The sequence below is a fragment of the Ptychodera flava genome, chromosome 17 (assembly GCF_041260155.1).
Source record: "Ptychodera flava strain L36383 chromosome 17, AS_Pfla_20210202, whole genome shotgun sequence".
NCBI lineage: Eukaryota > Metazoa > Hemichordata > Enteropneusta > Ptychoderidae > Ptychodera > Ptychodera flava.
Window position 1 is genome coordinate 23,055,878 of NC_091944.1, and position 26,761 is coordinate 23,082,638.

The 26,761-nt window shown below is 39.4% G+C and overlaps 1 protein-coding gene across 1 annotated transcript in view; it reads right to left on the reverse strand.

Annotated features, from left to right (window-relative positions):
• Window positions 1–6,509: 6,509 nt before the first annotated feature.
• The window catches only part of LOC139115822 (uncharacterized), a 44,916-nt gene continuing 24,664 nt past the window's right edge, over window positions 6,510–26,761 (reverse strand). The window contains exons 23-39 of the mRNA XM_070678199.1: window positions 23,834–23,947; window positions 22,591–22,692; window positions 22,104–22,217; window positions 20,987–21,097; window positions 20,422–20,529; window positions 19,607–19,714; window positions 18,844–19,218; window positions 18,042–18,161; window positions 17,644–17,748; window positions 15,676–15,792; window positions 13,106–13,265; window positions 12,252–12,368; window positions 11,282–11,331; window positions 10,830–10,995; window positions 10,203–10,474; window positions 9,274–9,407; window positions 6,510–9,050 (exon numbers count right to left, since the gene is read on the reverse strand). Of these exons, the coding sequence (XP_070534300.1) occupies window positions 8,865–9,050; window positions 9,274–9,407; window positions 10,203–10,474; window positions 10,830–10,995; window positions 11,282–11,331; window positions 12,252–12,368; window positions 13,106–13,265; window positions 15,676–15,792; window positions 17,644–17,748; window positions 18,042–18,161; window positions 18,844–19,218; window positions 19,607–19,714; window positions 20,422–20,529; window positions 20,987–21,097; window positions 22,104–22,217; window positions 22,591–22,692; window positions 23,834–23,947 (2,459 nt within the window). The 3' untranslated portion in view covers window positions 6,510–8,864. The remainder of the gene's footprint in view (window positions 9,051–9,273; window positions 9,408–10,202; window positions 10,475–10,829; window positions 10,996–11,281; window positions 11,332–12,251; window positions 12,369–13,105; window positions 13,266–15,675; window positions 15,793–17,643; window positions 17,749–18,041; window positions 18,162–18,843; window positions 19,219–19,606; window positions 19,715–20,421; window positions 20,530–20,986; window positions 21,098–22,103; window positions 22,218–22,590; window positions 22,693–23,833; window positions 23,948–26,761) is intronic.

The following is a 26,761-nucleotide window of genomic DNA, read 5'->3' on the forward strand; positions in this document are numbered from 1 at the left end:
GGTGTGATCTAGTGTAATGTGTTCAGAGAAATGAGAATAACACTTGTTGACAAGTATGCACAGTACAATAAACTACCCACAATGCCATTTGATTTGTACCAACGACGTTAGTTTTCTTATAACTTTTTCAGTTCTGTTCAAAAGCAATAATGTGAAGTCTCACGATAATTGATTAATTATGTTATTAAAAAAAAGTACGTTGAAATATTGTAGTATAAATTTCAAAGAAACCATTAAATAACCATAAAAGTCACATTCTGCAGGTACTAACAAATGTCACAGGTTTTGGGAAGCAAGTTATGACCAACTGAAGGGGTCATTCTTTGAAAAAAGTTAGCATGTAAATTTCTTTTATCTTCTCTATTTGGAAAAAAATCAATATCCCTTGTTTCATAAAACAGGTGCAACTAGTCTTCCTACTTTTAATCACTTTATTCTGTATGGTTGAGGACACAATCAAAGGAAAATTTACAAAAATCCTTTTTCTTCTCTCAATCAAGCACAATTTTCTTAATCCTTTAAAATGGGAATTGAGAAGAAAGCTGTTTTTAAAAGTACGTTTTCAGAATTTTTACAACTAGTCCAGGAATTTGTCTACACATGGGAGACATGGTAGACTTCACAGGGGAATCTACGTTGGTACAAATCATCGTGTATTATGGGAAATCTCTCGTACAGTGGTATGGAGATGAGTGGCAAAGATGTTAAAAGTAGCCAGAGCTGATGAACTGAAACCACTTCATACATTGGAAATCTACCAGCTTGTAACGGTCAATGAAGAAACTGTTGTGACTCCTTAAAGTATCAAACCTGTCGCATTGCTGGCAAGAGGCCTTTACTACTCCCTGCCGGCTCTATTAGTGTCATTGAAGGATCACTTCAACTGGTTGCACCGGGACAGACTTACAATGCCTTACTAGAGAGACATGTGGTACGAGTTACAGAACTACAGAATGGTGTAGCTGTTTAAGCAGCTAATGTGTCCGTTGATATTAATGGTAAAAATCTATGCAGTTGGCAAATTTCAGTGACACTGATGTGAACTTATTTCCATGTACTCAAGTTGGTGTGATCAAACCAGCAACGATACTGCCACTGATTAGGTTCTGCTCTGTGAATGAGAACGAGGTAAAGGTCAGAGCAGCTGCTGATTTAACAATACCGATCATAGACAATATAATATCTAGGTTGGTGATATCACTGATGCCAAACATCAAGAACTTTACAGATTGATTTATAAACATGAGGCTGTATTTAGTAAGAATGAAGAGGAAGTTGGTTCCAATGATGCTGTAAAGCACAGATGATAACATTTGACGACAGACTAATTAAAGTACTACATTGCCGAGTACCACCCCATCAGTGGAATGAAGTGAGAAAGTACCTTCGCAAGTCATTGTAAAAAGGAACCATTAGGGAGTCATCGAGCCCATATGCCTCATCTATTGTTTTAGTCCGTAAGAGAGATGGCAATCTGAGACTTTGCATTGATTACCGTTCTCTCAATGCAAAGATGCACAAAGACGCCTACCCTTTGCCTAGGATAAAGGAGGCACTAAATGTGCTTAAACGAACCAAGTACGTCTATAGCCTGGACTTTGCTCATGGATTTAACCAAATCCCTGTGGCTGAGGATGATATAGAGAAGACTGCATTCAGGATAGGCACTGGAGGTTTGTATGCGTTTGTATGGTATTGGTGGCATTGGACCTTAGTTAGTGACCACTACCTATCTGACTTACAGATTGATATATGGCGGGTGTCATGCTTCTGAGAAAAAATGCAGCAAAATCAATGGGAACGCACAACGAAACGTTAACAATTCTACATATATGCGCATGCCACTGCCAACCGTCAGATGTATGCGTAATTATGTATAACCATAGGGGCTGCACAAAATGCCCTGCCCCAGGGGCAGGGGTGGGGTAGAGGTGCCTCGGGCTCAACACAGGATCTTCTTGCTATTGTTTATTTTATTTTAATACGTTTGACTATGATATGTATGCCAATAAAGAATGCTGCTAACCTTTGGTGTCTTCGTATGATGTTAGCACTGGTTTTGTAATGAACTTTTTTCTTTCCCTGTGTCGCGTATTTGTCCTTCGACAATCTTACGCGAAGTTTTGTCACTATGTTGCTTCTATTATCTGATGCATTTGGTTGACTAATGCACCAAACCAAGCAATGGGTAAATTACTAAACTGTGGACGCTGCCACCAGATTATCACCGGATTAACCTTGACAAAGTCAAAAACGTACGCACCAGCAAGGTATAACAGGAGAAAGGGGAGAAACTCTCAAAAGCCGTGTCCAGAGGTGATCCGTAAAACTAGTGGACACTTTATACTCATTTATTCATAAACAAGCAGAGGGCAAAACGTTCAACATATTCATTTGTAAACGAACAGGCCTGAATAGAGGATGAATACGTGCTATGTGTTCAACGCACCTTGCTACCATATCAGAGGTGTAGTTAAACTTCTCAGTCAGACCCGGTAAAAGTGACATCGGTCGACCTGTCTAACACCGAATCGAACTTAACCAGACTAAATGGGTATACCAAACATTTCCGTGTAAGTCAAGGTTTCATTAACTTGACGTTCGCCTTCACGTTGTTCAATTTATCAATTGCGTTCTTTCAGTATGTATTAGGCAATTTTGTGTTAGTCTTTTTTTTAAATTACAAAACAAGACGTGTTTTGCATACGATGTAAGTTTTCGAGCGATAATGTCATGTGCCGATCAGTTGTGAGCTCATAAAGCTATTTGGTAGCTCCATGGTGTGCTCGACAATACAAGCAGGATTGTCGGTTGATGACTGTCACATTGCCTGTAGATTTTACACCATGATATTTTGCTTTGAATTTTCAATTAACCCTGTGTGCAAGAAGAGTCTAGTATTCTCTCTGCAAATCGAGAAGCATATTGGACATCTACAACATTACTAGCTACTCAACTCGGAAATAGGACTGGAACATTAGTCAAGCTGCACTTTGCACGGTAGCTATATAAGGAAACCGGCTTTTCTTTCTCTGAAACCAGGCAATGCACTGCTTACTGCTTATGCTTCTTTGAGCCTGCGACTTACGCCCTCTAGGCCATGAATGTCCGTGACAATAACTCGATACTTTAGTCAATCTGTCTATATTTTGGGACATTAATCTAACAATCCTTATATTCAACTACCGAACGCATCAAGCAAGGGTCCCAATCAAGTTCTTAGTGCGTTTGCGATGAGAAGACATAATGGATGAGTGTTGCGGAATGTTTTTTACTAGTTTTGAAAACTAATAAAACAACAGGTCAACAGAGCGTCTTCGCATATCAAATCGACAAGTGTAATTTAGTAACTTCGAAGTTTTACATCCTTCAGTAAACATATTTTCGAGAAAGCGGGTGTCCAAGGGCAAGTCACCGCAACTGAGATCAACAGCGGGCCGAAAGAGTGTCCCCCCGACAGTATAGTCAGACATGATACAGTAGATAGTGGTTATATCATGCATTTTTAAAGGGTTTCCAAACATTGACATTAAAGATATGTCCAGAATATTTTGTTTATAGATAGTTATTATATTGTAACCCAGAGTTTCAGTTGGGTTCAAAACCTGACATAAAAAGATATGATGCCAAAAATATTTTGTTTTATTCAACTGACTGATATATCGTCTTTGCCATCGCCTAAACTTCCCCATTTTTGTTCAAAAAGACTTAGACATTATCTCCCAAAGAAATAATCTCCCTAACGCATAGGTCGTCCTGGTTCGGTAGGGCTGTGCTTCCAATGTGTCTTTACAGTTTTACAAAACTATTCACATTGTGCATGGGCCACGTCTTGCAGATTAATTTTTAGTGAGAAACGAATGACATTTAATTAGGATATTTATTGGTAATAGTGGGATGGAATATCGATCATGAAAATACTTTTGCCGACTTGACAGTTTTTTATACAACAAGCTGTGAGTTTCTCCGCTCAAACATTGAACGGCTGTCGTGAACTTGAAAGCGCACAGATTGCCATGATGCTCTTTATAAACAGTGCTGTGCTTGACCCTCGAATCACATATCGCACAGCATCTTGGTTATTTTGTTTACCCGCATCGATCATGTGAGCTGAAATCGAAGTTTCTGAAGGTCAAAGGTTTCTTCTTCCGGCTTCCGGTCTGACGGATCACATCAGGACACTGAGTCAATGGCTTCGAACAGCGTTCTGCAGCCCAAAGAAGCAACCGACGAACCCATAAATTATACTATCCCCTTTTCAACATGTTAGAAAACTACTGGCGTTCGTAAAATAGGGATTTGTTTGCCATAAAGTAGGTTTCTGTGGACACTGCTTTTGAGAGTTTCTCCCCTTTCTTCTGTTATACCTATCTGGTGCGCACGTTGTTGACTTTGTCAAAGTTAATCTGGTGATATCTGGTGACAGCGTCCACAGATTAGTAATTTACCATTGCTTGCTTTGGTGCATTAGACAATCAAACGCATCAGATAATAGATGCAACACAGTGACAAAACTTCACGTAAGATTGTCAAAGGACAAATACGTGACACCGGAAAGGAGAAAAAAGAAATTGTTACGAAACCAGTGTTAACATTAGACGAAGACACCAAAGGTTGGCAGTATCCTTTATTAGCAATACATATCATAGTAGACCGTATGGAAATAAACCATAGCAAGAAGAACCTGTGTTGAGCCCAAAAACACCCCTCCCCCCGCGTCCCTGGGGAAGGACACTTTTGCAGCTCCTATGCTCTAAACAGTTTGGTTCATGCAACGCCTCGTGTACGACAATTGAATAGTACACGTATTTATTACATACTTCGATGTGAGTGCATTGATTTGAATAGGAACATCTGGGGAGTTAGCCAGCCGGTGAACGATGTACTGACTGGTTTCCATGGTTACCTGGTCTAGTGAAGCCCTTTGACGTTCGACGTCAAAGTAAACGCTTAACGGCAGATGTAAAATATCCATGTCCACACTGCTATTTTGATTTTCGTTAAGCTCTGATACTGGTCGATAAAATGGTAAATTTGTTTGAAAATGCCCTTCATGTAACTAAATGTCATGTAGCATTAACTGTGAAGAGGCGTGTTAAAAATATTATTGCCTGAATAAATGGTATTCAGGCAACAATATTTGCCCTCCTGGCGTCAGGAAATTGTCACCTGCTCTCGGTCACATAAACCCGTGTATTCAGGCAATAATATATTGTATTACCATGCCATGTCCATCGCGTTTTGATTGGTTGAGCCGAACCACGTGACTGCCCACAAATATACAGTAATGGTTTGTTTTCAGACCCGTGAATATGAATAATATCGTAAACAGTAACTTTACAGCTAAAAAGAAAATTGTGATTCGTTCAATGATCATCATCAACCACGAAATAAAATGGAGCATTTGTGGGCCAAGTTTAGACCCTGTTTTTTAAAAAAATAATCTCCTGATTTGCAAAATGTTTGCAGCGCGCACACTACTCACTGACAGGTTCTGGGGCCCCGTTGTCGTTCGCACGGGAAATGTTCGTAAATTTTGACGGTTTTTCGGGATTAGTTGATAATACAATGGAAATAACAGACTCCGTGCTGACCATTAACGTTTATTTATGGGCGCGAGCTTGAGGAAAGCCAAATAAACAGGCTCGGCAAGCCTAGCCTGTTAATTCTTGGCTTTCCTCTCGCCCTTGCCCATAAACGTTAAGGGTCAGCGCGTCGTCCGTTATTCTATAATACACCTTTTCTTAAATAAATGAAAACGACTACAAAAAAGAATTTAGTCAGGGTTATTGGAAACATCAGCACATATCGGACTAGAACGATACAAAATAACTGAACATGAAAAATGCATATAGCTAGTTTCAAGAGGGATGCACTCAAATTGTAAACCAGGGGCCAGCGGTATCTTACAATAACTTTAAATTAAAATTTGTATCTTAACAAATTGGACATTGTGGTTGCATAGAACTTCAACATCTTGTCCTACGGTACCTTGATGGCATCCTTACCTCAGTTCCATTGAAACTCTGCTTCAGGCACTGAGAAAAAAGCAGCAAAATAAATATGCTCTGCCATTTTCGGGACGTTTGTTACATCAGAGAATGTCGATATCTCATATAATTAGACGGCCGGTCACGTGGTCACTAAATTACATCATCAATTACTTACCCTTGAGATGGCGCTTTTTCAGAGTTTTGAAACTCTTCATACCAATTTGCAAAAAGTTTTAATTAACCCTTTGAGCACTAAAGTCAATTTTTTGCCTTTATAAATACACCTCAGTCAAGTATTTTTTAATTTTTTTACCAAAAGTTCTATATAAAACTGTAGCCACTGAGATGTTATGTCTGCTTGGTCCAAAATATCAAAACTATGACACAAAAATTCATAAAATTTGGTAAAATATTTCACGTAAATTTTGGTTTGAAAAATTACAGCACTCAAAGGGTTAAACACTTGAACGACAAAAGGCACCATTTTGTGGTGCACACCTGTATGAAGATGGCAACTTTCAAATTTCATTTCCTCTTATTAATTTTCAACTATTTTTATTATTTTCCTAAAAAACAAGAATTAGATGACATTCATAAATCATTTACAAATGTATAGTGCTTGGAAGACCAAAGTTCAATTAAACCATAGACAGTTGAGCGGAAGATTAAACTTGACAAATTGTAAACAAATTTGTATATACAAATTACATAATCACTGATATCTTGCAAATGAGACTACCAATTGATAAGAAGCAGAATAATTGCTATGATTTAAAGATATTAGATGAAACATTACGTTTAAATATTTGGTTGAACATTACCGGCTAAAACACGAAAACAGACTTAAAACGTGCTGCTCCAAATTATTAATCCTCCGTGTTAACACTAATTGTATCTCTGAAACGTTTCCAGTTTTACGACAGACAAATATAGAACAGACTGGCAACGTGGCATGCCTTTTGTTCCATGGTCGTCACGGTAGACTATGTCATTTTCATATTAAAATGAGCTTCAAAGGTGTTAAACTTTTGGGAGCCTTTGTTTCTGGTTGATAATTGCATAAGATTATGCGAAAACTACGACGAGATGGCATCATGCTGCCAGTCGCGTAGCAACCAGAATTACTTTGTGAGCTCTCAGGGCAGAAACACTGCTTAACGCCAATCAAAACATAACACGCCAGCAGTTTCATAAACATGTCCTTCCTTGACGAACGTGTAAAAGACGGTATGACTGACCGTACACCATTGATTAAAATCTGACAGTATCGATAAAAGACTTTCAAAGTTGGTTCAAACGCGCTCATTATATATTCATAAAAAGGTTAGAGGAATTTTTAAAATGGTAAAACTCACCTCCCCAATGCTCAAAACTTTCCAGGTCTCGCCAGCACGCTAATTCTGCTCAGCACAACAAGACAACAACAACACGAACTTTGCCGAACATACTTACGCTTAAAAAATAGCGAAAATCAGGAAACTACCGAAGGGTGCATGGTTGGCACTCTTCGGAAAAGAGTCGAGAGCTCTCTGAGGCGAGGCAAACATGGATGGCTTACGTAACCGCTTAACACCTTGAACAATGCCCGTTGCTAGTCTGTTATGTATTTGTCTGTGGTTTTACCAAGTGTGAACACTGTAATACAGACGCTGCCGACAGTCGAGTGTCATTTGACTTTATGATCATCAGCCGGTAATACTTGGAATTCTTTCTATTTCCAAATTATAAAAGACACTAGAACATTTCACAAGTCGGCCTTACTCACATCCCTAAACGAGCTGGATAAAACACACTAGTCATCAGATTCCGTCTTGTGGTACAGCACTGATTACGGTAATTTACTATTATAGCATTTCGAATCTATAATCCAGTTTTATGTACCTAAATATACATTGAACCGGTACATTAAAACGGTATTTATTTCATAAAATAATTTGAGAACTCCACATTTCGCTGAATATTTGTTTGTATAAAAATCTTGTTTATAATATGTCCTATGATTATAGGGATGCAATCGTCGGAACTGCACGTGTGCGACTTCCTTGTTTACAAACAATATATCTCATACATAATATCTACATACATCAAGTCAACATAGCTGGAACATTTAAAATATACGATATTCATTGTTAACGAATATGTTTTAACTTTGATTAATCGCTAACAAACCCTAGATACAGTTTTTACATCGGTCGTAGGGGTCCTTGGCAACCTTTTGGCAGAGTTTCGACGACTGCCTCCCTTTGTAATGCTTTCAATAACTGTTTGGTTCGGACCAAGATTAAAGCCCCAATAGCTGCGAATGTGTAATAAACCGATCTCAAAATATCCTGTTTTCCAAGAGTTTTCTTTGAGTAAGATCCTTTAAAGACTGAAAAAGTGTATAACACTGTCATGTGTTGAAAATGGAAAGTAAATTCAAACATTTTAACAACATTTTAGATTCCCCGCCATTTTCAAAAACTAATCATGTGACAGAGAAAATAAAGATTACAACAACAATATGATGGCCATCATGTGTTGTGAATTCCAGTGAATGGCATTATGCTCGTTTATTTTATGAGCATGATGTGTATCTGTAGGAAATACTGTTTTTTGTACTTTTCCTTCAGGATGCATTTTATAATTGCGACACCCGTTTATCATTTAACCTGTTAAAATGCGTAGGCATGATCCAAATAAGCGACCTGTGATACTTCTATACACGTCCTTCAGTTAGCACATTTATACGAGCCAACTTTGATTTGAAAATAAAATGAAAATAATGCATAAAATTTGCAGCTGTCGGGACTTTAAAGTGGTTAAATTGAAGTTATGATATGTCAACATAATTATACATGGGTTTTGCTAGTTAAGAGCGCTCTCGAGGTCTTACACAGGCATCAAATCTTGAAAATCTTCGCCCATTTTACCCGCCATCCAGTCGTAGTATGACGTCACCCTTGCGTATACTGGCGGGTCACGTGGCCCTGCGCATGTGTAACCAAAGTTGGTTGCACCAATGACATAGTAAAGTCCGTCTTGGGCAAGGTAACTCAGAGGTCCACCACTATCGCCCTGTGATACATTGACATAAAAAATGAATCACACTTAGCGGTATCCTTCTGGAAGTTTATAAAACATTCCTGAAGAAATTTCTGTGCACTGGTACGACAGCGACAAATGAAACAATTTCGCTCAAAAAGATGGTGGCAAGTTTCGGCTAGGAAGCCATGATCATAACAAAGGTCACCATAACATTGCCAAGAAGAGCAACTGAACAGTGGATATGTGTACTCACGTAACACGGCCCTATGAAATTTTTTCTGTAGCCCAAACATATCATTTCATCTGTCTTTGCGTAAATGTGTAGCTTGCAATCCTCGTCCGGAATGATCGGTATTCTGGCATACCGGAGATGGGAAGGATGATTGCCTGTAACAAAACAGATGAACAAAGACAAGAAAACCACGTCACACAAGCGGACGTCGAAAAAAAAATACGCCTCGGGGTAGATAGCTGGACTCTCAAATTTTTACAATAATTTTTGGGTCTACCACTTGTGGGGGTTCACTCCGGGAGTTCACTTTGAAGCTTTCGGGTAGGAGTAGCTTTGAAATGCCAAGAGTAACTTAATTTTGGATAACTTGTTTTTTTAATACTTGGTTATGCATGGTGTCGTGACCCCCGAGTTTTGTTCTTGGTTTCGAAAGGCAATGATTCAACTTACCGTAAAAAACATTCGCGCAAAAGTTTGAGACTTCCAATTTTCACGCGCGTACAACCTTAATCCAATTTAATAACTTGAACTTGATCGCATTTTGTGTTAAGGAAAGTTAGGGTATCTCCACACCAAGTATGAAAACGTTCGGCATGGTCGTGAGTACCTATGTCAACACGATACAATATTCGGTCAACTTTCAATGAGGATAGTATTTTAATGGGTAGATAATATACATGTATATATACCGATGACTTAATAGCAAATTTAATACGACATTTCGTGTGGATTGCGATGGTCCCATTTTTCTGAGCAAGTTTACTTTGTTCACTTCTATCACACAGGACATAAAAGTGTCTTATTTTTTGCTGTACAGAAAAAATGCATTCACATAAATGATGTATACAGCAACCTCCCTGCCATTCTATTGTTACAAATGATGTTAGAGCTCCTTTATTTTGCTTTGACGTTCATTTTTAAAGTCAAAATAAATAGGTAGATGATCTCACCATAGTGCCAAACTTGTCCCCAACCGGAGATGTAAGCATAGTCGCCGGCCTCAAAAGTAATGTCCCTCGGTGGCAAACACGCAGGCTTTACGAAGTTGTTCAACGTAAAGGGTTTTGACGTATATATAAGGCCGAAATCGTAGTTTAAATGACTGCGCGTGAAATTTTCCACATAGTAAAGAGCTTCTACTTCTACAATCTGCATGTGGCTGGAGTCTACGTCCTGGTCGACAAATCCGGCCTTCACGGCGATAGCCTCGCCTTCTTCATCACTGCCATAAAGAATAAATTCAATATTGACCTATATTCGTGTGAGCAATAAGTTGGTTGTAAGTCTAACGAAGGGTATGTTGATGCGTCTAATACTAGCAGAGAATACGTGTCAATGTAACTGACAAGAATGTAATGTGGCTAAACGAGATTTGCAGTTTGATTGCATGCCGTTCAAACGAGTACATGACGCAAATATTTTTCCGTCTTTTGGTCGAGTTACTTCGAATTGCAGCAACCTTCCCCAAACAGTGATGAAAGTAAACTATAGGGCCATGTTGTAAACTTGTAAACAAAACAAAACAAAACAAACAAACTGAAAAAAACAACAAAAAACCTAACGCCGTCGTCACTTACATGCAGTGGGCTGCTGTGACGATCCAACGTCGACTTATTATTGTCCCTCCACAACCGTGTACGTCTCCAACTTTCCTGATCGAGACCTGCCACGGGAAACCACCGAGTGGAGCGTCCAATCCGTTAATGATGCGAGCGGTGACGTCAGTACCCATCACTCCACATTCTGGTAAAAGACGTACACAATTTATTTGTGGATATACTTTTGGGGATTGTCCTATAGTGTCAGTAACACGTGGATGCAATTTGCCATGCTTACAAAATTTGTGATGCATTCTTGCCAGCTTGAGTAGAAAGACAATCAGAAAATGAATTTCTAACACACGTGAAATTATAGGGTTCAATTTTTACATTTTTCTGAATAGATATATACAATATCGCCGCCCCTTGTCTTCTGTTAGGTTTATTTTTACCCCACTGTTATAGAAATGCCAAATCTATTGTATACTCACGGAAGTCATTGCAGACTAGTTGAACTAGCTGGCCTGTTGCACATGTGCTCCTACAATTCAAAACACGGTCATCAAGAGAAAACTGTCAGTTATTAATGAAACTTCTACGTTTCTGATTTTGGAAAGTTAATTCTGGCACACATATACCAAAACGCAAAATACTTGTTTTGTGGTACATACATCTCATGTGCTTATATTAGCAATCATCTGTTTTGGCTTTTTTTTTTGGGGGGGGGATTAGTATTTAAATGCAAGTTGATTGTATGGATCAGCCCGATACGATCATATGATAGCAATTTTGTTTCAGAATTTGTTAGTTTCGAATATCCTTCGACAATTACAAACAGCCTCAGAGTCTTAAGCATTATTCGATCAGCCAATCATGGATTTACTTTTCTGTATAGGCTTATGATTTTCATTTACATACATATGACGGATACTTGTCACATCCAGATAAATTGTAATGACGAAATACAAACCAATTAATTTGCACATGCATAATCTCTGACACTTTCTTAGACGAGTTTATTAGTTTCAACAAAGTCTTTTTTTCTTTTATTGTTAGACCTTGCCTTCATGATGAACTTTTTGGAGTCTCAAATGTTTCACAATCACCTCATACTTATAGCAAAGCAGTTTATTTATGCAATGGAACTGAATAGTTGGAAACCATGTTTTGCTCTGTACTTGCTACGAGTTCAACACAACGACCACCTAGAGAGTACAGCATTGCTGTAAGACAACTCGGGTAGAGACACCCTGTTGTCAAGTGGAATAAAATACTACCAAGGATAAATGATATTTGAGAACTTTACTGTTACACCTTTGTGCACTGACACCCTTCCTTACTGTTGCCGATAAAAATCCTCAAATACACACGCCTGCTCCCAAAAAATCATTTACTATATTTACTATATTGGCTCCAAGACAAAGTCTGAATGCTTTGAGTCTAGGTAATTTGAATACTTACGTGTAGTTAAACATGACACGAGTGAAATCCGTACCCGGATACAATGACGTGTATGCTATTGCGAAGCCGTCTTGTTGATGATCGGTGATATTTACAAAATCAATGCCTTCCAAGCCTCTAGAAATTTACAAATTGATTGAAAACGCTACATAAATATATTGACGATTTGAATGCATTATCCTGTCATACATGTATGAGGTCACCGCCACAAAAAGATTTACAATTGCCGAACTGTTATGATTAACCCTTCATCACCATGGTTTTGTCCCATCTACTATTATCAACTATTATTGAGGACCTGTTCACATTAAACTAGGGTGAGCAGGTTACAACGACCGCACCAAAATAGAATATTGGGTGTTGGACGACTTCATATAGTTGAAAAATAATCAAAACTCATTGTTTAAACATAGATGACGAACCAATAAAACTGATGCGAGTTACTAGCATTGATTTAGCTGGAACATCAAAGTGATAGTAGACCACTGAGCCAGACATGTAAGTTTGATATGTAACATGTTTTCATCGCTTTTTGCAAGAGACTTCTATGCTACATTTGTCATTTGTTGCTCAGAGTGAAGTACAACATTCTAACACCAGTGTGAAGCAGTAAATATACTCGAGGATGTGTATTACGTAAGCATATATAAACAGTAACATTTTCTGGTGTGCTATATGTTAGATTGCCGTATCCTGGTCAAGCATCCCTCTTCAAGTTCGTCCAAAAGTTTTATACCCAGCCACATGCTCCGATCTAAGAGAATCGATGTCTTTCTAGAAGAATTCAGGTATCAATAGTGCCAGTATGAAATGCGCAAACAGGAACCAATATAACTATCGCGCCAATGACTCACTCAAATCCGAAGTCTCCACTGCAAATCAGATGACCATAGTTACGAAGTACTGTATCGTCCTTGGCGGGGTTGTTTCTATCTCTGCAGACCGGGTACCATATTGAACGTATGTTGACATGTAACACACCGGGCGCGCTGTCTACGATGTTTTCTATTTTCACTGTAAGACAAATACATTTTGTAATGCAACATTTTTAGTAATAAAACAAAATTGCGAATAATGTATTTTCCAAGTTTCGAACTTCAAAGTAGTTGATGCTGATGAAACGATCTAATGAACAAGATATTATTGCATATAATTGTTCTGTCTCTGTATCTCTCTGTCTGTATCTCTGTCTCTGTATCTCTCTATCTGTGTCTCCGCCTTTGTGTCTCTCTCGTTAAGGTAGAATGCGCCTCGGGGACAGTTATTCAGACTCTCCAACTTTGACATATTATTTCTGATCTACCACTTATGGGGTTCATTTTAAGCTTTTGGTGTAGAAAACTTTTAACATGCTTAGTTTTTCGAAATTCGAAAATTTTATTTTCCTCCATACAGTTAACACAGGGATGGCGGCCTATTTGAATGTTTATATATCGGTAAAACTTGGGTTGTTTGCTTCTGTAGTACCGGAATTTGCGCAGTGACCCCTGATATTTATTCTTGACTTTGAATGAGAATGATTGAAGGCTTCCTTTTGGAAAGTTTGAGCAAAAGTTCAAGTCTTTCACTTTCGGGGCGCATACTACCTTAAGGTAGATGCGCCTCAAGGACAGATAAAACCTTACGATTCCTTTATGTTCTACCACTTGTGAAGACTCAATTTGAAGCTCGTGGGAGTAACTAAAATGTTCACCGGCTTGTTTTGGAAAATCTAAAATTTAGTATTTCCTGTAGGGGACCGTTCAGTTTTTACGGCCGGGGGGGGGGGGGGGCGGCAAAATCCAGGGGGGGGGTCATCGTAATTTTGGAATCCGCAAAGGGGGGTCATCGCTTTTTCACTGGTAGGAAAGGGGGGTCACCACATTTTCAAAAACATAATATCTACAATAAAGTTCACTTTATGCCATGATCGACCCTCTTTACCGGCGGGCCGCCTTCGGCGGCCCATTACAATAAATTGACTTTATGTATTACCCATGACCCCCTGAACTGGCAGACGCCTTTGGCGGCCCACTTCAATTAGGTTTACTTCGTGCAACGGCTATGATCGACCCTCTTTAATGGTGGGCCAGTTTAGGCGGCCCACTACAATAAATTGACTTTATGTATTACCTATGACCCTCTGAACGGGTAGACGCCTTTGGCGGCCCACTTCAATTAGGTTTACTTCTTGCAACGGCCACGATCGACCCTCTTTACTTGTGGGCCAGTTTCGGCGGCCCACTACAATAAATTGACTTTATGTATTACCCATGACCCTCTTAACGAGCAGACGCCTTTGGCGGCACACTTCAATTAGGTTTACTTTGTGCAACGGCTATGATCGACCCTCTTTACAGGTGGGCCAGTTTCGGCGGCCCACTACAATAAATTTACTTTATGTAATAGCCCACGACCGTCTTAATGGGCGGACGCCTTTGGTGGCCTACTCCAATTAGGTTTACTTGGTGCAATGGCCATGATCGACCCTCTTTACCAGCGGGCCGCCTTCGGCAGCCCACTTCAATAAATTCACTTTATGTTATAGCAAATGACCATCTTAACAGCCGGACGCCTTCAGTAGCCCTGTCCAGTAAAGTTTACTTTATGCAATGGCCATGATCGACCCTCTTTACCGGCGGGCCACCTTTGGTGGCCCACTAGAAAATAGTTCACTTTACGTAATGGCTCATTACCCTCTTAACCAGAGGGCTGCCTTTGGCGAACCACTCCAAAAAAGTTTATTTTATACAATGTCCATGGATAGAAGTTGTCTATGGAAATGAAGTTAAATATTGCCTTACAGTCTTCCTAATTAACAGACGTTTGCAAGGATGTGGCTCAGAAGTTTGTGTACTGGCATCTCTGCTACATGAATAAAGTGCGCCGCGTACCAGAGTTTAAATCCAAATCGTGCGGGTAAATTTGACATATGGGTTTTGGTTATTTTTCAGCCGGGGGGGGGGGGGGGTTCATCAAATTTTTGTCGTCTGACAAAAGGGGGGGGGTTACTTTTTTTCACGAAAAATGCAGGGGGGTCTATATTTTTTTGAACACCGGCGACAAGATTTTGCCGGCCCCCCAGGCCGTAAAAACTGAACGGTCCCTAGAGTTTACACAAGAATGGCGGCCATTTCGAATCTCAAATATCAGTAAATTTTAGGTATTTTGTCTCGATTATACATAATATTGCATCTTGATCCAACTGTGATCTTTATTCTTGATATCGAAAGAGAATGGTTGAAAGTTTTCTTGAGGAAAAATTGAACAAAGGTTTCTTAACTACCATAATGCTAACGGTAATTTGTAATTTTTGTGTTGTTCATTCGTCTGCTGCCTTTAAGCCTGGCTAAATCGATCAGATGTTATTTGTCGTCCTGCCAACGGTACTGCTACCATGTTGGACGACCTTCCTCGATATAGAAATCATCAAGTGAAGTCTCACCACAATCGCTTTCATCGGAGCCATCGTCGCAGTCATCAACGCCATCACAAAGATTCACGTTCGCTACGCACTTCCCGGTATCTTCACACGTGAATTCGCTAACGGTGCATTCTTCGCCTGAAATATTTAGATAGGGATGAAATCATTGAAACATCATTGTTGTTAAGGTTCCAAGACAAGTAATTGACCGTTTTAATCTAGCAATTCTCTGTTGGTTAATAAGCTCAGAACCCCCGTAAATTATACATGAAAGCCTAGATATAGGGAAACATTTTGGTAACCACAACGTCACCATTATTTACATAGCTATCATGTGACAGGTAATTTGCATAATCCTTCAAAAATCGGTTGTCCCTTTGTTTTGTCTCAATACTTCAAAATATCTGACTCAAACTTGCTGTAATGCAAGCTGTCACAACGCTCTTCCTAAGTGTGTCTCAGGTTTTTTATATCTTTCTTAGTTTATTTGAAGCACAATTTTAAAGAAATCACATGGCGCTAAATTCACCGCTCTGGAAGTTTTCCTGGCATAAAAATTGTTTTAGAAGGTTTTACAAATTCTTAGATACTCTTTGGAAGATCCTTAGAACAGCTTGCACTCACACAATTATCAGCCACATATCTCAAAGCATTGAAACAAAACATAGGGAAAACCGATTTTTGAAAGGTTATGCAAATTACCTGCCACGTGATAATTATGTAAACAAAGGTGAGACTATGGTACGTAAACTGTTTCCCTATATCTAGGCTTTCCGAAAATACATAACTTACTTGGGTTCTGAGCTTATTAATCACTAGAGAATTGTCAGCTTAAAAGGTCAATTACTTGTATTGGAACCTTAATTTAGTAAAACATATGACAATGTAAAACCCTCGTCGATATGATAGTATGGCGTGTGACAAGCAGACAAACACGCAGTGGTTGTTCGGATATCGCATTTCCATGGCTTGCTCAGCAGCTGGAGGAAACCAGTGGCTCCCAAGTAAGTCTGCGTGCAAGTATATTATAAACTTGTATTTTGGATTTAAATTTTGGTATTACGATGATAAGACTGTGCAGTTTTTCAAAATGAAGGACGTCAGACATTTATATTAAGTTATCTAACAATGGCGGTCTATTAGAGTACCTATTAAAGATTTTTCAATATGTTTATATCATTTAACAAGTGTATTTTCTGTCTACTCCTTACCCCAGGTATCATGTACTGAACAGTCCTCGGTTATACTTATATTAGTCCTCTGTTATTGTGGACATTTTAGTAAATTTCTGCAAAGACTTTGCTGTCCGAGTTTTAAACAAATACAAAGTATGCACTGAAGACAAACGAAATTCAAAATGTCTCCAAACGCCTAGTTGTCGAGAGGCACAAAATCCCTCAAAAATCGCCTATGTAAGTCTTGAACACTTCTTAACATATAAATTATAGTGAATTTCAAAATAGCTTGGAATTACAACGTGTTTGGGTGATTAGAAAACGTTTCTGGCGAAAGAAAATAACGCCAACTGCATCCATTGTAAGAGTTCTCCTTTGATGGATTTTCCAACAATTTAACCCAATACGACGTCCACTGTTCTCATTTACAGAAAACGTTCAGTTTAATAGGAGATACCAATCGTTGTATCGACCAGTACACTGAATTGAGAAAAACCTATCTTAGCGTTCTGTGCAGTTTCGTAGCCGGGAAATATGATAAAAGACAATATAAGAATGTTCAAGCAGTCAGTGTACGTATGAGTTTTTCAATGGGAGCACAGCGACACTGACGATGTTGACTGTGGCACAGTGAACGTCGTATTGGATTAAATTGTTGCAAAATTTATCGGAGGAGAACATTTGTAATGAACGCAGTTGGCGTCATTTTCTATCGCCAGAAACGTTTTTAATATCACGTAGCACGTTGTAATTCCAAGCTATTTTGAAATTCACTGTAAAATAGGTTGAAAAGGAGGAAAAATTCGTAACTCACCACAATTTTCATCACTATCATCTTGGCAGTCACTGACGCCGTTGCACCAGTAGATTAAGGGTATGCATTCACCATTGTCACATGTAAATAGCCAATCTGCACACTCTGGAAATGGTAACACATGAAATGTATCACACTGATTTGCCTATTGTCGGCCTGAAATGTCCTTACATACTAACATCGATTTTAAAATTCCACCCGTACGACTAATTTCAATGAATCGAACGGCCCACTGATGAATCTCTGTCTGTCTGTCTGTCTGTCTGTCTGTCTGTCTGTCTGTCTGTGCCTGCCTGTCTGTCTGTCTGTCTGTCTGTCTGTCTGTCTGTCTGTTTGTCCGTCTTACTCTGTCCTTGTCTCTGTCCCTCCCTCCCTCCCCAAAACGTGCGTTGACTGACCAGTTTTGCATATAGAGGCTCTATCTTCATCAGTTCCATCGCCACAGTCATCGTCACCATCACAGGTATGGCCTAGAGGTATGCACTTGTTGTTGTTGCACTTAAAACCGTCGGTGCAGTCTGTTCGAAGAACAAATAATAACACAGTGACGTCATTTTTTGCGATCCGTCTGAAATAGTACATGTACAGAATATCGTTCCCTAAAAATAGTGTAGTGGGAGCAGCACAGTTGGCAACACTTAGCGCTAAGTACCTCTAATACCGATTAATTGCTGGAAAGATAAAATGATTAATTACAAACTGAATAAATGAACCAAGGTTTTTCGCGGTGTCGATTCGTTGTTACGGTGACCCTTTACAAATCGTGATGAGTTACTTTTTACATAAAGCACTTGTTCCAGTCCATATGTCAGAAAAATGTTTTTCTGAGTTACCACTTTTACAGGGTTGACAGTTTTAATCCCATTCATAATAATAGACATTGACGTTCTTTGTTCTGTCCGCAGGAGGCGTGTTGAGAGAATGTCTTGTGGATCTTTTCCTTCGCTAAAATGGTTTTTTGTTATGCTAAATCAAATTAACCTTGCAAATGATACAAAATCTGCGAAGATAGAGAAAATGATACAGTCCCTTGAAACCGTCTTCTATTTTGGATGATAGAAATGCCACAAGGGTTGTCTCATTTGATGTATCATGGAAGGAAACTCTAAATTTTTCGCTACTCAGTAAGGCAAATTTATTTCCCGCCCTTCGCGGCTTCGCTACTTTGTCGGACATTCGTATATGATGTGATAGACTCACCGGTGGAAGTAGATAGACTGACTGTGAGCGAAAATCCTCTATCTGTGAGCCATGAGTCAGCTTTGAATGCAAACCAGAGTTGTCGTCCATAGAAAGTAAACCCGAGGGGATCGTTTCCACTGTATTCTCCTATCACGGAGGATTTCTGTTCGGCGTCATCGCCGCTGCCTATGACTAAGATGTCGCAACATTCTTCTGTGTAGAAGAAGTCAAAGTCAACGTCGAGGCCTGGGTAGCCTTCCGCTGTCTCAACAAACCATCTGCATATCAATCCATTTGGATACGTCCCTTCGTCAGACACTGTAGAGCTGAAAGAAACACTCGTTTGGTTCTCATTGAGAGTGTAGCTTCCTCCGCACAGGGGGACAAAGTCCTCTATTTGAATTAAGGAGAACAAAACCCAGAAATAAAGTTAGACTTCCCTCGACAAACGATTTAATGTGAAGAGTTTTCACAACGGGTATATCAGGTAACAGAGAGAGAGAGAGAGAGAGAGAGAGAGAGAGAGAGAGAGAGAGAGAGAGAGAGAGAGAGAGAGAGAGATTGATTTTGGGATTGAAAAGGCATTGAAGAGAGATATTGGGGAAGGACACATTTCCACTTACGAATCAAACACCGACTGTAATGAGCTAACAATCCGAGTCAGTAAGGAATATTACTTCAGTCAATCAAACATCCTCGGTTGAAGGATATCTTACAAAAATATTCAATGGAATTCTTTCCCAGAGCGTCTTTTCTGTAAAGCAGTAGAAATGTAACTCACCGCAATCGGCTTCGTCACTTTCGTCAGTACAGTGAGAGTTGCCATCACATCGGAAATAAATGCTTATACACACGCTATCATCACATTGAAATTGATCCTCGCTGCATGCTGAAGGTGATAAAATTAATGTGGCAAATATAAAAACAACAACTTAAGACAAAAAAACGCTTAAAAGGGACAGTAGTTGTAACTTTTGATGATTTGTTCGCTACTTTGTTTATTTAAGTTACGTCTTACTTTTTCTCGTTTTGCCATCCCAAATCAGGTTGGCATGCATAGTATTTAGCTTGACGACTTGACTTTTAAATCTGTAAAAATGCAATGCCATTATTGAGAAGTGAATCGTGGTTTGTACTGGAATTTAAATGTTGGCAATATGAAAGAATTTACAGTCTTTGGCTCTGCATTCAACAACCTATTACAGGTTTTTCAAGTTCTGTTTTGGGGTGTAGAGCAATAGCTGGAAATTGACATACCAAACAAAAATAGTGAAACAATCATAAAACGTTACAGATAGTGACCCTTTAAATCATAATTGACTTCATCGCTCCTAAACAAGTAAGGAAAACAAATGACTTGACCTGAACTGCGATTCTTACGACAACCCATTTGACCAACATCATGTTTTTCACTTTGTGGTGTAGTGGAATATTTTCATTTTCACTGAATTATGAAATGAACGATTTTTACCCCACTGGAATAGCAAACTCAACCATTAGTTCTCCATGATAGAAGGAGAGGTGTCGGTGCGCAACACGATATCTTTCAAAGTACAGTTTGATTTCTGAGTCACTAAGGATCACTTTGATACTCACTGCAGTTAAATTCATCCGAATAGTCACTGCAATGTGGAACGCTGTCACATCTTGCAGTAGGAGGGGCGCAATCGAAATCTCCACAAAGAAATTCTTTCTCAAAGCAACCTGCAAACGGTATTGCGGAAAGTGGATAATCAAGGGAAAGATATAGATATTATGAACGATTTAAGGACTGAAGTCATTTTAATTCGATCCAATTTCGACCATTTATCATCGCCACTCATTGGCATCAACATCTCTTCAAGTCTTATCGTGCCTGCTTGATATAAGTAATTAAAAGTACTACATTCACGTTCTTCCTTAAAAGCAACAAACGGTTACTTCCCGGTTGAGAAAATAAAAAGATAAATTATTTATTCGCAAAATACACGAAAGCATAAAAGCAGCCATTCTAGTTCCTTCAACATTGGAAAACTTGAGTTGTATCGCTGATGCCTTCAAGTTCTACGCAATGTTACTCTTTTAACGAATCAAAGATGAAGCAGAAGACCGCAACGAAGGGATCACCTATTGTGGTGATTATGCCCACCATGACGATGACAACATTAATTAAAATACTCACGGAAACAATCTCCTTCATCACTTCCATCCGGGCAATCTTGGACGTGATCACATTCCTTCCAATGGGGTATACATGTGCCGTCTGCACAACGAAGCTGCCAACTCATGCATTCTTTATACAAAATCAACAACAACAAAGCAACAGCAACAATTACGACGAAAACAACAACAACATCAACACCATAGTTTCGTCACTTTTCTCTTCCTCCTTACTACCACCACCACCATCACCAACACAGCCATCATGGTCATTAATATCATGATGATGATTGATGATGATGATGATGATGATGTTGATGATGATGATGATGATAATCACGGAATCAATCTTCTTCATCACTTCCATCCGGGCAATCTAGAACATGATCACATTCCTTCCAATTGGGTATATATGTGCCGTCTGCGCTCATCATCATCATCATCACCATCATCATCATTATCATCACAGACATGATATGTGGCAGGATGAAGATGTACCGATTGTTACGTCTATCATTCGAGACACAGACATCTTACAAATTGAATATTGTTGCCACCGGCAGACACTTCATTTAAAGTAGTATGCGCCTCGAAAGTGAAAGACTTAAATTTTTGCTCAAACTTTCCCCCGTGAAACTTTCACCTACAGTCTTACCAAATCAACAAAAGAAATTTGGGGTCATCCTGCAAAGTTTGGCACCAAAGAATCAAATTACCTGACATTTACCAATATTTGACATTCAAAATGGCCGCCATCCCTGTGTTAACTCTATGATTAAATATAAAACTTTCTACTTGCGAAAAACTAAGAATGCAAAACTTTTTCTTACCCAAAGAGCTTTAAAATGAAACCCCAAGTGTGGTTGATCAGAAAAGAATTGTAACAATTTTAGAGTCCGAATATCTGCTCTTGAGGAGCATACTACATTTAATTCGACATGGCAACATTCTTTAATGGAACGACTTGCGGATGTTCCCGGTATACATGTAGTTTGCAGTTCACAGCTACATATGTAGCTGCTCGTTGGGAAGTCGTGCAGTTTGAAAGTAAATATTAAAACGTCTCCCGTCGATAAATAAAATATACCATTTTGTTGTGCTTTCTATGTAGGATTATTTTGTATTATTGTGTTGCCTACTTTGATCGCAGTCTAACTCATCTTCGCCGCCTGCACAGTTCTTGATGCCATCACAGATGTAGTTTTTATTGATGCAGCTTCCATCGGCGCAGGTGTGTTCATTCTCTGAACAAGCTGAATGGAAAAGAGAATTCCACGGAGGAGTAAGCTGACTACTTAATCCTAGGATCAAAATATTGAATTCTATGATACTTTTTTGGGTGAACGTGCAGTAACAACGTCGAAAAAGTTTACTTTATTGTAAAATTTGGTGCTCATTCTTTGTACACAAATAATATACAGACTGCTTTCTGACGCGTTGATGAAAAAATTGTCTTATTGCGTGGAAGGTTTACAATAGCTCGTATAACCCGTTTACACTGCAGAAGAAATCTGTCTGTGGTATAATTTTTCAGAATTAAAAAGAAACCCGTTTACATGAATAACGTAGTAAACAATGAAGGTATCTAGCGCAGAGGAAAGACAAAATCATATATTTGGCACTCACAGCAGTTCTGACCTCTCTCGTCGCTTCTATCGCCACAGTCGTCGACACCATCGCACACGAAGTAATTGTATACAGTGTTCCCATTGTTACACTGTAATTCCCCTATCAATAGAATGGACGTTTCTTTACAGACCAGAATGAGAGGAAAGACAATGGCCACAGAAGGACATATTCTATACAGCGATATTGTTGAACGCTGCGTCTACTTCAATGGGTGAGTACACTAATATGCGAAAACCTAACGTGAATTGTTTTTTGCCATTTCGAAAGGTTATGGACATTTCCCTCACACATCCATCCATCCATCCATCTATTTATCTCATCTGTCAACTTGGTCTATCTATCTGTCTATCTATCTATCTATCTATCTATCTATCTATCTATCTATCTATCTATTTTTATCTTTCTATCTATCTATCTCTCTCTCTCCGTCTATCTCTTTCATATACACAACACATTCATTCATACATATAGCAGATGAATATACAGTGGTTTGCTGTGAAGCATTGGCATTAGACGAACGAGACATATTGTCGAAATCGAGGTGTTGCCAACACTGTCGGTGCAATCAACAGCGAAACAGTAAAATGAGTCGATAATAAAAAAAAATCAACTTTGCAAAAGTTGAAACATTGTCTAGCAGGAGGTCAGACGTAGTCTAAACAACACCACCACACATGTCCAAGCACAGTCCAAGTCTTATCCACTTGCTTTCAGGTGTCGTTTTTTGACTACATCTGACCAGCTGTAAGACAATGTTTCAACTTTGGCAAAGTTGATTTTACTGTGATCGACTTGAATTACTGCTCAGCTGATAATTACGCCTGACAGTGTTGGCAACACCTCAATTTAGACAATATGTCTACTTCGCGTAATGCCAATGTTTCAACGCAAACCACCGTATCTACACACACGTCTACTGATCTGTTGTAATCCGCTATTACCAAAACGCACTGCTCTACTGGGAGCTATCTGTAGAACTCAAGTTTACTCTCTTATACTATATGTATATACAAAAGGTAAACCTGTCTATAGCTATTACCTATCTGTATGTATGTTTGTATTTCTGTATATCTCTGTATATATATATATATATATATATATATATATATATATATATATATATATATATATACATACATACATACATACATACATATACATACATACATACATACTTCACAGTATACGATTACTGCAAAATTTAATCAACACTGGTAATCTGTCAGATAATCTCACTTACCACACTCCATTTCGTCTTCACCTCCAGGGCAATCAACATTTCCATCGCATATGTTAATTCGCCTGATACAAGGCCCGGCATCGGAACAGCGGAGTTCAAGAGTAATATGGCAAGCTGTAAAGAGAAAAGAGAGAATATGTCGATTATCCTGATCTGGAGTTTCGCCGATCTGCAACTGTTTTCCATTTTCAGATATTTGTCATACTTTGTTGCAGGATTGAATCTTGCAGGAATGAATGGATTGTAATCATCCTAAACGATTTAAGCATAAAACAAGTTTTTATTGTACATATACATGCACAGCCAAATACAAATTTACCTCCGTGGCAGGTCTTGAGCTAGCTGTGGAAACGCAGCTATCTGTTGGCGGGGTAGCGGGGATCTCTATGCAGGTCAAAGGTCAACCCCACCACGGATATATCCGTGGCGGGGTTGACCTTTGACCCGCGTAGCGATCCCCGCTACCCCGCCAACAGATAGCTGCGTTTCCACAGCTAGTCTTGAGCCGGCTCGGAAACAACCCTGCGGTACAGGGATGTGTAAGCAAAGACATTACGTGTCTATGGTTACAGGGGCTGATTAGAGATCTGTATGGCTACGAGGTTATGACTGCATATAGTGCTGTGATCACAGTGATGTGATAACGTCTGAAGTTCCTGTGTGTTTGAGTATTTCTCTATGCAGGACTGCATGCAGTAATGTGGACATGGCAATGCGCCAGGTCTGAAATCTTTGCCTGTATCAGCACCCTTATCGATAAGACTCCGTACAGAGCTGTACCACAAGATAATATACATAATCTCGGCCAGTGCATAAAGCTCTCAGATTGGGCGATTCAATACCCTGCAACAGGGTCCCTGGACTCTGTACTGGACACAGCGCTGTACACACATTCATGAGTCAGCCAATTTCGCAGTACCGGATACAGTCAGAAATTTTACCTCTGTATACTTTGCTATCAGACCTTATTATGTTCTGTTGGTGCAACTCTGAAATCTGTCAAAGTTTTCAAGCCTTTGAACAATGATTATTTCTCGGGGTTCGTCAAAGATTCTGATCAGACTCTGTTGTCCTGGAATCTGCCATTAGAGGTTAGTAGCCATCATCACATACCCATGCCCATATTGCTTCATCCTTAGTGACGTTCACCGTAAAATATCAGCCGTGATATTTCACGGTAAACGTCGAGATTTCCACGATAAACGTCATCGGTTTAGGAGTTCTCCCGAACTACATTAGCAATTTGTTGGTAAATAATGTAAACAAACAAAATGGCTGCCGCTCCCGGCCTGCGAAGCGATGTCGCCGACGTAAAAAATTGAAGGGCTTCGAGGAACACGGGTATTTCTGGTTTCAAAATACGGACAGTCTTGTAATGTTTTCCCATGGTTTTCCTGTTAAAGTTCTCGTATTATTTTGCCAAGCTCTAGCAAACATTCTGCCGTTCGCACGGCGCCGGCACTATGCACAGTCTACCCCCGGACAGGTAGTGAGCGTGTGGCGTGACAGCGATGTCGCGCGCGCGACGACTGTTGACATGGCAACTCTCAGGGTAAACAAGCAAAATGACGGCCCCTCTCCGCGCGAGCTCCGTGCCGTACGACGATCGAGCGCGTTCGAAATAAGGATAGATTTAAAGCTGAGGACAGTTTTTGATCGGTTACAATTGAATAGCATATTGCACCTTGAAAGGTTCCTTCTGTATAACGATATTTGAATCCCGGTGTCTCTCTTCTTGGGGTTCATTGAGATACCGAGGACTTGCAGCCATGTCGCGCGTGATGTTGACTTCGTCGTATACTTTATGAATGAATCCTCTTCACATAAATATTCCGATATGTATGCGCAAGGCGTAATAAAGTAAAGCCTTAAAATGTGAGGTTTTCCATACTATAAGTAAAATTATGGGCATGGGTATATGATAAATCGGTTATTACCCAATATCGCCTGTTCCTTGTGTCGTATCAGCATTCGTGTCATTTGTGCTGCGTCAGACACTCGACTTCGTCTCGTGTCTGACGCAGCACAAATGACACTCATGCTGAAACGACACAGGAACAGGCGATATTGGGTAATAACCTCTAAATGTCTCCTCTTCCTGTGTCGTATCAGCATGTGTCATTTGCGCTGCATTACATGACTGCGTTAAAACGTTTTATTTCCGTATTTAGCAACCCAAAATATCCGTGTTCCTCAAAGACCATCAAAATATTTTCATCGGTGACATCGTAGGCGGAGAGCGGCAGCCATTTTGTTTGTTTACATTGTTTACCATCAAATCGCAAATTTTTGTAGTTCGGGAACACCCCAAAATGGATTACATTTATCTCGCCGTTTACCTTGAAATATCACGTCGGTTTCTAAGATGAAGCGATGTGGGCATGGGTATAATGATTATGAGGTTTATCTAGCTTGGCAAGAAAATATATTATATCGCTGAAAGGGAAGAAGGGTGATCATATTCTCATTGTAAGTAGATAAAACTTTGATGACGCTATTCAAAAATGAAATATTGTCCTGACTTCGATAAAAATATGCAAAAATGAAATATTATCCAACCGCTTAAAGGTAAGGGAATCGATCCAAGGGATCGAGTTTGTTCTAGTCTGTAAAAGGATTACTAAGGTGTCATAGCCTTGACAATGCAATATATACAAGCACTAGCACCAATCTGATGGGGCCTATAACTATCACTAATACCATGAAGGCGACATGATATTCACTGTGTTTGTAGAGAACTCTTTAATCACAATATGTCAAGATGAAAAATTGTCCTTACACTTAAGGTACTCATCTTATTGGACGAAGGGGCGAGGGCAACTCTACCCTACATTCTACCCTAATGACACTGTGAATATCATGTCCCCTTTATGGTGTCAGTAATAGTTATAGGCCCCGCCTTCAGTATGGTACTATATTGCTTGTATA